The sequence below is a fragment of the Lampetra fluviatilis genome, chromosome 17 (genome assembly GCF_964198595.1).
Source record: "Lampetra fluviatilis chromosome 17, kcLamFluv1.1, whole genome shotgun sequence".
Taxonomy (NCBI): domain Eukaryota; kingdom Metazoa; phylum Chordata; class Hyperoartia; order Petromyzontiformes; family Petromyzontidae; genus Lampetra; species Lampetra fluviatilis.
Window position 1 is genome coordinate 5,471,456 of NC_136291.1, and position 13,582 is coordinate 5,485,037.

Here is a 13,582-nt window from a genome sequence, read left to right on the forward strand (position 1 = left end):
AGTGTCGCCGCGATTGAGGTCCGATGGACTGGAATTATTCGCTCGCGCGAATGCCTCTTAACGGCACGCCCGTGCGCACAAGATCTCAAATAAATTAAGAGTTATTTACGGGGAGGCCGGTTTTGCACAACAGTCAAATAAACATGGCCAGGCGACAAAGTGGCCCTGGCGCCGCGAAAGGGGGAAAAAACCCAAAGCAAAGCCGCACCTGTCGCCATTTTAACGGGATCTCTCGCAAAGCGGAGAAGCAAGAGGGCAGCGGATTAAAGCGACACCGCTAAGCGCGATGTCGCAGGATGCAGACGTCCCCCGCAGGGTCATTTGGGGCGGGAGGCTTACGTCTCAAGAAGAGCATGCGTGCGAGCGTGTGGGTCGCGTCCCCTTAAAGTTGGCACAGACGGTGATGCGAAAGGGCCCTTATGGACGTCCGAGTGCCGGAGCCCGTGGTGCGAGGCGCCACCACTCCTCCCTGGCGAATCGGCGGCTCCTTCCACCTCTTAGCCGTTGCAACACGCTCCGCCAGTGTCCCGTTGTCAGGCGGCATGCACTCCACGTGTCGGCCACCACAAACTAAACACATTTTTTATTTCACTAGGTAAGGCCCAGTGAGCTCTATATTTCTTTTTCAGAAGCGACCTTCAACGTGCTGCATGCTTAGAGCTCCTTACTTGCAGTGGTTGGCCAGGCGTGCGATATCTATCAAATACTCCTATCCAATTGGCCGAGACAATTATCAACGCTTTTTCGTACGGCTCTTTGTTAATCCGCCAACGCATTAAGGCCTACCGACGCCGCGTAAATTATACGTGCTGTTTGTTCATAATCTAGATTTGAAGTTTTCGTGACTGCAGGAATCCATACTCTTTGGTTCTTTCGGTAAAGTCACGTGGGTACAAAATAAATTAAATCACGACGTTTCGGGCGCAACACATTCTTCGCCACCATGGTCAGTGTGGGTTTGGTGAAGGGGTGTCCCAGAACCAGTTCAGATTTCACTCTCCACAGATGTTAGCCATGGCTGGGAATGGAACTCAGGTGGCAGGCGTCATAGGTCAGGGTGCTAACCACTGCACGGACACTCCACTCCACTTGTAAATGTTGTGGTTTCACGCTTCAACACACCGGTGGGCTAAAGCAGTGAATTATTTGTCTTTTGTCAACGTGACACTTTTTTAATGATTGGCCGTGTCGGGTGGTGGAGGGTTACGACACATTTATAAATAACGCGATCTAAACCCAAAAACGTTGATTATGAATAATATTGGTCGCGAAAGCCTATGTGTTAAACTCCACTCCCATTGCTATTATGCAAGCCCAAACGATTCTTGTAGATCAATATCTCACAGAACGATTGATTGGCATCCCCTAAATTACAATGCTAAATGTATATCTTGGATAGAATGTAAATGAGCGAAGCAGGCAAAAAGAAGGATCAATAAATCAGCCGGGTGGTATAGCCAGCATGTTATCTGAATCATACTTTTGTAAAATAAAAGAAGTGACAAAGTAACAGCATGCCAGGGGGGGCTGCCAAAGCATAAACCGCAAATAAAGTGTACCTAATGTATTTTGGTTTAACACGGAGTAGGCTTTCGCGACCAATATTATTCATAATAAAGGTTTTTGGGTTAGATCGCGATATTTATAAATGTGTCGTAACCCTCCACTACCCGACATGGCCAAACAGTAAAAAAATGTGTCACGTTTACAAAAGACAAATAGTTCACTACTTTAGCCCACCGGTCTGTTGAAGAGTGAATCAACAGCATTTACAATTTTTTTGAGTACGACGTTTCGCTGGTAATTACATCCAGCATCATTTTGCGTGTTTAATCGTGTTCATGAAATGGAAAAACAAACTCAATAGAGCTACCACAGAAACCACATGCCCCAGTTTGCCCATTCCTTCTTACCGACCAGTTTCAAAAGCTGACCCCGAGTTTAATCGCGCGTTACGCTCCCGTGGCAGCATAAGACGACACGTCCATAAAAATGAACATTCACAAAAAAAACCTTCAAGGAGTATTGAAGCAACGAGCACGCAGGGCTTGCTCACAGCTCTTCAGCCGCACAGCACCGTGTCTAGTGGCGCCCACCTCGTACGTCGCCTCACGTGTGATCGGGGCATTAAAGCCACGAAGTTCACCCTTTCCCCTTTCTGAGACGTCTGCAAGTTCCAGCGGGGGTCCTGTTCACCTCTGAATCTCGCAACGCGCAAGCGGCTGGGCGTTAATTGTATTTATAGAGACGTAATGCCTCTATAAATACAATTAACGCGCAGAACCGTAGCGACACGACCGCACTCTACGATAGCTGGTGACAAACTGTGCCGCACACGCCCTCCCGCATGTCCTTGATGGGAGCCTCGATAACGATAAAGTTATTTTTTTTCTTCCGGTTTCGGAATCTGAAGAAAAACTGTTGACGTACCTGGACGTCATCGGAACGGGGAAAGGCTTAAGCACATTATGGACACTTCGTGCGCGGGGTTAACCAGCCGCCATCGTCAGCGGAGGAGGATCCCACACCTAACGCTGCGTTGGGGCGCGAGTTTTACGTGCGTTGGCGATCCCCTGCCGGTCGATATCGTAGTTGAACAACACATCTGTGACGCCCGCCAACCTGTTGTCGCGTGCCTTATTAATGACAGTTTATAACCGCGGTGTCGGTCACGTGGGGGCGAAGTCTTGTCAAGTCACACCATGACACTCGTGCGGTGAGGGCCTGCCCCGTTCAAACAAGCAGGCACCGCGCCAGATGCATACAGCGGCAGGCATGCTCCAGATGTTGAAACCCAGGCAGCGGGACGTCAAAGAATGCGCCGCGATTTATGAAATTGCCATTTGCCAATCCGTTCACGCGTAAACACGTTGTATCATCACGGCAAAATGTAGCATGCAGAGATAGTCGAACGAATTTCTGCAAAACTACGATTCGAATCGCAGCCGCTTTAACGTTGTCTGTTTTTAAATAGTAACCCCGTTGTGAATGTAACCTCTGCCACAAAATACATGGCTCCGCAATCCGCATTGTAAGAAAAGCCTGTCGCAGTTCACAACGCCACGTGCCGACACCAATGCACACGACCGCCTCCATTATTCCACAATCATCGCCGGCCCCCCGAATTCATTCGTGGGGCACAGGGCAGTGGCCGACTGTTTAACCGCGACTTTAAAAACCGTACCTGTGCGTGACGAGGGCGGTGGGCAGCCTGGTGCTGAGCGGCGGCTCAGTGCGCGTGTGCTTTATGTAGACGGTGGTGAGCGTGAGCACCAGCGACAGGCTCGTGAGCAGCATCACGCGCGGGCTGCACTTCCAAGCGGCCATCGTCTTTTGCACCAGCCGCACGGCCTGCTGCTCGTGCACGCGGTCACCCGGGTTGCGGGCGCGGAGGGGGGGGGTGCTTGTCAGCTGCTGCGAGCAACCGCCAAGCTGGCTGCACACACACTGCATACACAAAGAGAGAGAGGGACAAAGACCCCGCGCGCACGGTCATACGGACTATTGCACGGCTTTAAATAGAAGCTGAGTCACATGTATATATGTTGAACTTATTTCGCACCGTACATTGGCAACTGCGCTCATCCGAGGCGCAGGGGAAGGATAATAAACTAAACACAAAAAGTAAAGAAATTCGTTTTCAATCTAGATTTGAAGTGCATAGCTCCAGCGGCTTCCTCATATCGGAAGGAAGAGCGTTCCAGACGGCCGCAGAAGTGCATCTGAAAGCGCGCGATGCAGTGACCATCTATGTTCAATATCTAGTTAAAAGCCTCTGCCTGCGAGTATAAGTTCACGTGGCATGGTGTTGAATATAAGCTGGGTCACCTGGACCATCGTTCTGTTCTGACCATGTTTCATTTCAAATACGCAGAGACAGATTCCCTGTTAAACCGACACTAGCTGCTGGTGCAAGTGCTGTTAGCGAGTGGATATGAAGGCTGGCACGGTGCACGAGGGGATGGTGTGGTCAATATTACGCCCCGCCGTCTTTGTCTCCCCGGAGCTGATGTCTACATACCGTACCAGGTTATTCATTTAAGGATGAATCGACCTAGGAAAGGCCCAGGACCAGTTTGGATATTTGTTGCTAATGTTGGCCGTGAGCAGGAATCAAACTCAGGTCGCCAGGGGTTTGTAGCAGTGCCATAACCAGGACACAACAACAACAACCGCCATTCGCCACTAAGTGGCGGTGACGTCACCACGACGCTTGTGCCAGGCCATGTGCACTCCCACTCCCCCACAGGCAGCTCCGTGCACACACACACACGCACTTTAAGTTGTGGATTACTGGACATTGTCAACATTTTTCATTTGCGTACAAAGTGTACGCTAGGCTGCTGGGGGTGAATGTATTCATTTTTAGAGTGCCGTAATACCATTTTGATAAATACTCTTATCTCTGTGAAAGGGACGTTTTTAATGCATTAGCTTTTTTTTTTGCTTCTGTAAGTGCATCCTATACCAATAATTATAAGAGTATGGAAAAATGTATAGCAAGGATTAAAAGATGCCACTTAAAACCTGGATGTATATTCACATGTCCTTTTTTTAACGAATAATTGCACTTAAGACTAGGTTTAATTGAAAAGCAGGTTTTTTTATTCAAATTAGTGAGTAATTTCTCCGACATATAATTGGAATCCTTACACTGAAATAACCCCACCTTGAACAGCACTTTACAACAAGGGCCCCTACGATGGCTTGTGGTGTTGTGACTCGGTACAGAAGTCGTCGTTAATATTGTTATGATTGTCAAAGAGAAATATTACCCATTCAGCACTGTAGGCTGCACAAGCCATGCCAGCCATCACGTATTATGACTGACCTGGCCCCACATTTGGTCGTGCAAATGTTTACCAAACCACACAAGGTGCACAGTTTCAGATACTAACAATCCTGACTATTTTTATTCTAGCAGGTAAGGCCACCTGAGCTATATTAGTTTTTTTTCAGAAGCTACCTGGCCACAAATGATAGCTCAACGAACTGGCTTATCACGTGGAAATTTATAGCAGCCAAATACTCTAAACGCACGGTTATAAATGTGGAGGGAACAACCGTAGGACCCGAAGAAAAATCCACGCGACCACGGGGAAAACATGCAAACGCCAAATACACAGGCATCAGGCTCAGGATCGAACCCACGACCTCCTGTGTACCAGGCCAAGTAGTTAACATCTCGCCACCGTGGCGCCCCAGATGAGTTGACCTAGATGCCAAGCGAGAGCCAGACCACGATCTCCACTGGAGTCACACAGGGCAAGGATCGAGCGCAGCACAATAAGGGCAGTAAATGGGTACATGACCGCCAGGTCAGTGTAGATACATTCCCACCTTATATTTGCATTGCTTTAGCCATTTCGGTGACCGAGGTCACTCCTGAGAAGGAGACTCATCGTGTTCGTTTGAGTTCTCACTGGTGAAACGAAATAAACCTGAACTCTTCCAAAGATCTTCTTGGTTCTTTCGGTAAAGTCACGTAGAAGGGAAATAATAAAATAATAACAATAAAACATTATAAAACATAAGTCACGTAGAAGGGAAATAATAAAATAATAACAATAAAACATGTTTTATTTTTCTTATTTTATTATTTCCCTTCTACGTGACTTTACCGAAAGAACCAAGAAGATGAATCCCCTGCAGTCGCGAAAACTTTAAATCGAAATCTTCCAAAGATATCTGATTAGTGGAAAAAGAGTAGGCCGAATGTCCTCTAGAGGGGCTCTCTTGAACTCTCTCTAGTGAAGGCACTTCAGCCAGAAGTGGCATTCGTGAATAATCGCAGGGCTTCACCTTCACCTTTGATGAGTACCACTTTGTCAGCACGTTGCATATACATGGCGAGATGTCAACCACACGAGGTCGTGGGTTGGATCCCGATCCTGACGCATTTAGAGTGTTTGGCTGCTATACATTTCCACGTGAAAAGCCACTTCGTTTAGCTATCATTTGTGGCCAGGTTGCTCCTGAAAAAGAGCTATGTAGCTCAGTGGGCCTTACCTAACTTTTTTTTTAATATAGTAGTTTACATATTCACTTAAACACACCATCCCCTACTCAAATGTCAAATTTGGCAGCCATGTCCTCTATTTAGGATGGAAGACTTGATCGTTTAAAAGACAAATATGGGCACACCTCCCAGGAGGGTGCGATTAGAATTTCAAACAAAACGGAAATTCGTTATTTAACATTTTTGGTGTCTGTGAAATAGAATAATATCTAATGATCTATACATCGGCTGTGACTCCATTAAAATGAGGTTGTGTGTGTGTTTATTCGCCGCATTGTCATCCACCTTTTCGAATGAAAATAAAATGTAATACCGTATTGCATTGTAAGATCTGCGGTTTTTTTTATTTTACGCGTGATATATTATATTTGACATTGTGCATCATGTGATATTGTCATGCCCGAGAATGTTAAAACCTTTGTAACAAAATTATATACAATCAGATGGCATCGAAAAGGACAAACAAGACCCTAATGTTAGCATTACAAAATGCAACTTTTGAATGGACTGCAATTGTTAACACATGAATTGCAAAGTGACCTTTGGTCAACCATATCGCGATCTTGTTTACTGCAGCTTTAAACATTAGAAACATGCTTTGCCTGTCAAATATTGTAGCGATGGACCACCAGGGCAAAGGTAAAGGAAATACATTTCATTGTCTTCGACTTGAATCTATGCCAGTTGATTCCTCTCCTCTGGGTTACATAACCTAATAAGCCATCATCTGAATTCACGAATAAAAGTATGTAATCTGTCATGTCACGTAAGCTTCGCTAAGAAGTGGCTTTGACACACTTCTTCGCTACTTGAAAGATAGACAAAATTAACTTGCGGAGTGGATACCTGAAAGAATGCAAAGAATTCGAAGGTCACTGCTGGAAAGGGTACAACTACAAAACAGGAAGAAAATGGGACAAAATTAGGGATTGGTATCCTTCACCCAGCAGTGAGAACTTACAGGCCGACAATAGCAACCGCCACATGCCATAGAAGGGAGTGGTGGATAGAACAGGTGGGATCTGCTAGGTCTGGTAAGAAGTAAAGTCATGAGTAAGAAAGGGGATCTTACAATACCACACCATTATCTGGATTTCGCTGCATCTGGTGCATGCCCTCATGAAAAATATGCCATAAGTTATCAAATTTAATTCTAGATTTGAAGCTTTCGTGACTGCAAGGATTCATACTCTTAGGTTTTTTTCGCTAAAGTCACGTAGGTAAAAATAAATAATAAAAATTGAAACAATCGAAACAATAGAAATAAAATTATAAATCACGACGTTTTGGAGGCAACAAAAGTCTCCGTCATCAGGTGGGACCATCACAGCTACATTTATTGTATTGATACCGTATTGATTTCTATTATTTTTATTATAAATTTTTACCTACATGACTTTACCGAAAAAACCTAAGAGTATTGAATTCAACATTTCACCATCAAGCGCGCGTATACACGCAGGAGCAGCAATCAGTCAAATCCACGCAATGATCTGTAGTTCAGAAGGTGATGTAACACTATACAAATCTGACTCAAGGAGTCCGATTCGTGTAAATTCAAAACTACAAAAATATGACTGAAGGAGTCCCATTCATGTATATATTAAATGCTGTATTATTCAACATTGGTGGGGAATCCGCCGCTGTGTGATCATCAGCACACTGCACTTGCAGATCAAGATGTCCCCAGTTCGATATCCCCGCGTGGATGTTGACACATTGGGTACATTTATTAAATATCCCCGGCTAAGTCCACCGGGACACTATAATTGGGTACACCACAGTGGGTCGTATGTGGTGTTCTAAAGTGTGCGTACTCGTCCATATTGAAAGTTGTCTGGCAGTGTGGAAGAGTAGGCCATAGTGCACTCTAGAGAGGATCTCTGGAGCTGGCTCCCTCTTCGTGCAGACCCTTCTACACAGCAATGGCATGAGTAAGAAATTGCAGGGCTGCACCTTTAACTTATTATTCTACACTATTGGTGCTAATAGAGAACCATGTAAATAAAACCTACTCCGAGTCACAGGCACCTCATCAGTGAATGTAGGGGGGCTGGGTTATGAGTGCAATGTGAGAGTAAAACATGTACTGGGAAAGTCGTAAGCATTGTCAATGAGAATACGAAAATATTTGTTGTGTGTGTGTGCTACATCAAGCAATCATTAGAAATGAGCTCATCGTGAAACAAATCTATTTAAAAAGCCAATATAAATCAGGAAATAATAACTCCAACCATTTCAAAAGGCAAACGTGGTTAGGTCAGCTTTGGTATAAAAAAATATCACGAGCAGATCCAAAATAGATACATGTGTTCATACAATTTGGATAAGCTGCCCCATTGGATGGGAGTGGTGAAGTTCCTGGGGCAAAAAAATGTACATGCAAGTCTAGAGCTCATAAAAAATAGAACGCTCATTGCGCCCGACTGAAATAAAACAATGGATATGAACGTGGAACGTAGCATTGTGCGTGGTACGGTGTTTGTGTAGTGACATAGAATGAGTCACTGGAACGCATAGCGCTGGGGACTGGTAGAGAGTGGGATTATGGGTAACAGCCCGGTCTACCAGTGGGACACGTGGGCGAAGCCCGGAGCCTTCTGGGGGAATCCAGAAGAAGGCGTGGCCGAGGGCGGAGCCTGGCCATGCTGGGGAGGATAAAAGGCAAGGTCCGACTCACAGCCGGGGCTGCCGTGGTCTGGCGTGGAACTCGTCGTGCTGCCATCGTCATGATCTTATCCTCTTCGAGCTGTGGGTCAGGAAGTATGTTGGCTGTCCTGACCCGGTGTATAGTCATCCCTTATGGCTGTGACAGTCAGAATAAATTAGAGAGAGTGCATCCGACTAGTGTCTCTGAATTAGCACACTACATTTGTATGCACAATTCTGAAATACTGTCAATGTTAGGTATTTATTTCACTTGAATATTGTTTGCGACCCTGTTTTTAAAAAATGGAAGCGCAGGCCTGCGCTTTATTCCTCGCACAACTGCTGACATAAACTCTCTCTGTCTTTCCTCTACCAGAGGAATCTCCAGAGCACCGCTCTCTGAGGGTATTTAGGTCTTCCACGCTGGCAAGACATCATCGAAGAGGTGGCACAGAGATGAGAGAATTTAAGAAACTTGGCCCATTTATTCAATTTCCGCACTAGGAGATGGAGCCTGCGACCTCTGGAATGCAAGTCCAGTGTGATATCAATTACACCACGGCAGCATCCTCACGTGACCTTGTAAGCGCCCTTAAATTCTGAGTAGTCTTGAACATTTACCGTTTTCAAAATTTGTAAAAAACACATTTTTTGAATTACATCTGTTACTCTGGCTGCCAGATTGAGTGAGACTTTTTGAGTCGGAGTAATGATAGAATTGGATTTTTTTCTACAAGTACTTGCGAAAACAGATGTCCATTTATGAGTTTCTACTCTGATGAATATTAGCTGCGAAATAGATATGAAGTCAAAATCAGCTATATAGTTTGGAGGTGTTTTACGCATGATCGAACTGACAGTACAGGGAAATGAAAAGACTTTAAATATGCATACACATCTGTGAACATCAATGAAAAATGTTCTTCTAAGATGTAATTTAAAAGTTCCTGCAAAAATGAATTGCTAAGTTCTTGTCCGTAATGTTGTGTTCAATGTTTTGAATGTCAAGACGACATGCCGTGGAATATTCCATGACTGCATTCATTGTTGTAATGTCAAATGCGGCCATTAAAAAGCAAGGAAATGGAAAGTTGTGTTGGAAAGCTATTGGCCAAGTCCCTTACAGATCTGGTTAGTCGTCATTATGCCATTTCCTGAATTTAATCCTACCGAGAGCTATAACACACTTCATAAGAACACGTGCTAAAATGCGTTAAATAGTTCATCCTTCATCAGGCATTGATACAAAATTATGAGTTCTGCCTCTGGCACCAATTTGAAATGGACCGTCTTTATTGGATATTAGTATGGGATTTAGTTGGGATAGCATATATTTGTTTGGACTGAACTAGTGCTGAAATGAAGAATCTATGAAAATTATTAATAAATTATAAATAAATGCCACAAGTTACCGATTAATTAGTAAGGCATTTTAAAAGTGGATGCCAGGAATCCGGCTTCCTGTATGCTGAAATCTCACCACGGTGGCGAGATGTTAACTACCTCGCCTGGTATCCAGGAGGTCGTGGGTTCGATCTCAACCCTGACACCTGCTGTATATATGGTGTTTGCATGTTCTTTCCATGGTCGCATAGATTTTTCTCCGGGTCCTCCGGTTTATCCCTGCACATTTGGGATCAATGTTCGTTTAAGAGTATTTTGATGCGATAAATAGCCACATGATGATAAGCCACTTTGTTGAGCTATCAATTGTCGCCTGGTCACTTGTGGAAAAGAGCTTTCTAGCTCAGTGGGTCTTACTTGGTAGAGTAAAACATAGTTTTGGTTTAGGTTTAGTTTTCACCTCCGTGGACATGCGCCTAAGTGGTGGTAATGATGTCATCATAGCCATTAAACCCTGTGCTTAACACACGTTTTGAGAGCCCCAAGTATGGAAAATATTCGCTTTTGTAACATTTGAAGCTTTCGTGACTGCAAGGAATCATATTCTTAGGTTTTTTCGGTAAAGTCACGTAGGTAAAACATCAAAATTAATGAAAATAAAATAAAATAAAAACAAAAATCACGACGTTTCGGAGGCAACACAAGTCTCCGTCATCAGGTGGGACCGTCACAGCCAGATTAGCTGCATCAAGTGATGCAGCTAATCCACTTGATGCAGCTAATCTGGCTGTGACGGTCCCACCTGATGACGGAGACTTGTGTTGCCTCCGAAACGTCGTGATTTTTGCTTTTATTTTATTTTAATTAATTTTGATGTTTTACCTACGTGACTTTACCGAAAAAACCTAAGAATATGAAAATTGTAATTCTCGATTAACTAAATGACCAATAAACTAATTGGTCAATTCCATACTCGATCATCTTTGCTCTAAAATTAACCCAGATAATTCAATGCCTGTTGAATTAGTTCCTTGGCCAGCCACTCACTGCATGCCGATTGCACAGGTTTAACAATACACAACAATAAAATAAGCATCACAGCTGACAAGACACCATGTGATAATGACCCTTGTAAATGAATGATGACGACACTGAATGTGTCACGTGGTCACTCTGAACACAACACAATGTGTTGAAGCCAACGGAAATCTTGCAAACGTCTCTTTTGAGAAATCACCGCAAGTGAAATGCGGTTTTCGGTAAATACAAGCGTATTTATTTAGGTTTCATGATGTTATTGGTAAATAGCGTTAGTACAGAGTAGGGAGATGCAGGAGCCAATGTTCATAATCGTTGCCATACACGCGAGTCACAAACACAATCCGCTTAACCTGGCCCAAGCCCGACATCTCCATAAGTTTACCACCCTCCCTGGCTTGATTTGCAATCCAATGCCATCCTTAATTATAAACCATTTAACGTGATTTATTTTTCTTTAAACATCAATCCCTGACCTCATTCAGCTTATCACCAGAAGCAGCCTCTTCCATGCCACTTCCACCAATTAACGCCTTAATGCATCATCAGCGCTGCCCATAAACCCTCTCCGATGCATTTTTACGAAAAATGTCATCTGTGAAGGCAGCACGCTATCCATGCTGGTTGGGATCGCACAGCAATTTCTCGGACGCCCAGCCAGGAGAGAAAAATGGTAATGCCTCCTCCGTGAAGAGACGACACGAGCAGCAATTTACGTCCGCAGCCCGTTCTGCCCAGGGCCGGTTGCAGACTCCATTTACGGCGAAGCAGTGTGATAAAGCAGTGTGATATAGTGGCGCTCCATTATACCCCTCATCCAGGTTTCGCCAGCAGGGTAATTGAAGGGTGGTCGCATGAGAATGTGTTCAATTATTTTCTATCGGCTACGCCTGCTGTGGGCCCCGTTTTAAAGACCTGGCATCTATCTCGAATGATGAGACAGCCCAACCTGCTCTATATGAGCAATTAACAATAGCTCTCCGGATTGCATAAATTGGCGGGCTGCTGCTGAGGATTGACGTTGGCCTGCCAAAGTTATTCATTTGCTTCGTCGCTTAGGCATGTAAGCTCTGGCCTAGGTTAAAACACTAGCAGCAGTTAGAAACTGTATATAAACTGAACTATTTTATTTTACCAGGTAAGGCCCACTGAACAATATTGCTCTTTTTCAGATGCGACCTGGCCACAGATGAGAGCTCAACAAAGTGGCTTATCGTGTGGAAATTTAGATCAGCTAAATACGCAAAACGCCTGTTCCTAAATGTGAAGGGAAAAAACGGAGGACCTGGAGAAAAAGCCACGCGAGAACATGCAAACTCCAAATATACAGGCGTCAGGGTCAGGATCGAACCTACGATCTCCCGCATACCAGGCGAGGGAGTTAACATCTCGCCATCGCGCCGCTCGAGGGAGACTGCATGAGCTGCTCCGTTTATTTCCCGACGAAGCTCCCAGCACACGGAGCAAAACTTGGCATATTTTTATGAACACCACGCGGTACAACCCGAAGACACGTCGCAGAAACTGTAGAGCACAACTGCGAAAACCTATGCGGCAATAAAAATAAATGTTTATGAATCAATGCCCGTGATTGTTTTTCAAGGGTTAAGGATTTATTTTTTGCCACTCAGTCGTTCATTATATCTTTGCAACATATCGCGCAACCTTTAAGGGCGTACATTATAAGGTGTGAACTCGCTGGAGTTTGTCACATGTCTTAAAAATGTGCCAAATGGGTGTGCTTGACAGAAACCAATTCACACGCAAGCGCTGCTGACCGAACGTTCCAGCCGTCACCAATTGGCAGCGACCGAGCGTCGCTAATGAACACATTTCCAATTGAACAGCGCTCGACACGTGGCGCTGTTAACCCCCGCCGCACGGAAATGACCTTTGCCTATTATTTGGCCGCCGCCCGCAGAAAGGGAACACATTGCTCACAGGTTACTAAGCACGGAAGAGTCACCTAACATTTATGGTGGCGATGTTGTTAACTCCCTTGCCTGGTATACAGGAGGTTGTGGGTTCGATCCCAACCACTGACGCCTGTATATTTCGGAGTTTGCATGTTTTCCCTAGTGGTCGCGAGGACTTTTCTCCGGGTCCTCCGGTTTTCTCCTCCACATTTAGCAACATGCGTTTAGAGTATTTGCCTGCTATAAATTTCCACGTGATAAGCCATTTCGTTGAGATATCATTTGTGGCTAGGCGGTGTCTGAAAAAGAGCTACATAGCTCAGTTTGGCCTTACCTGGTAGAATAAGAATCGTTGAGTTTTCACTTGTATTAACAACAATGGGGGACACCTTTAACCGCGCTGAGGGAAGAGCAACACCTCCACAAAGGTTCTCGAAATAAAAGAGTCAAACTACGAGGCTTGACCAAGAAACAAGGCCAATGTTACTCCGAGATGAAATATGACACGTCCATAGTAACACAGCAGTAAAATAAAAACAGATCACGACAAGCAAACAGCATGCAGTGCCTCTGCACCACCAATGCCCCATCAAAGCCATTCACTTACCCACTCCCG

General features: G+C 44.8%; 1 protein-coding gene across 3 annotated transcripts in view; it reads right to left on the reverse strand.

Annotated features, from left to right (window-relative positions):
• ST3GAL2 (ST3 beta-galactoside alpha-2,3-sialyltransferase 2) overlaps positions 1-13,582 on the reverse strand; it is a 98,535-nt gene that overhangs the window by 54,683 nt on the left and 30,270 nt on the right. For all 3 annotated transcript variants that reach the window (XM_078864039.1, XM_078864038.1, XM_078864040.1), the window contains exon 2: positions 3,185-3,447. In XM_078864039.1, coding sequence (XP_078720165.1) covers positions 3,185-3,327 — 143 coding nt within the window. In that variant the 5' untranslated portion in view covers positions 3,328-3,447. The remainder of the gene's footprint in view (positions 1-3,184; positions 3,448-13,582) is intronic.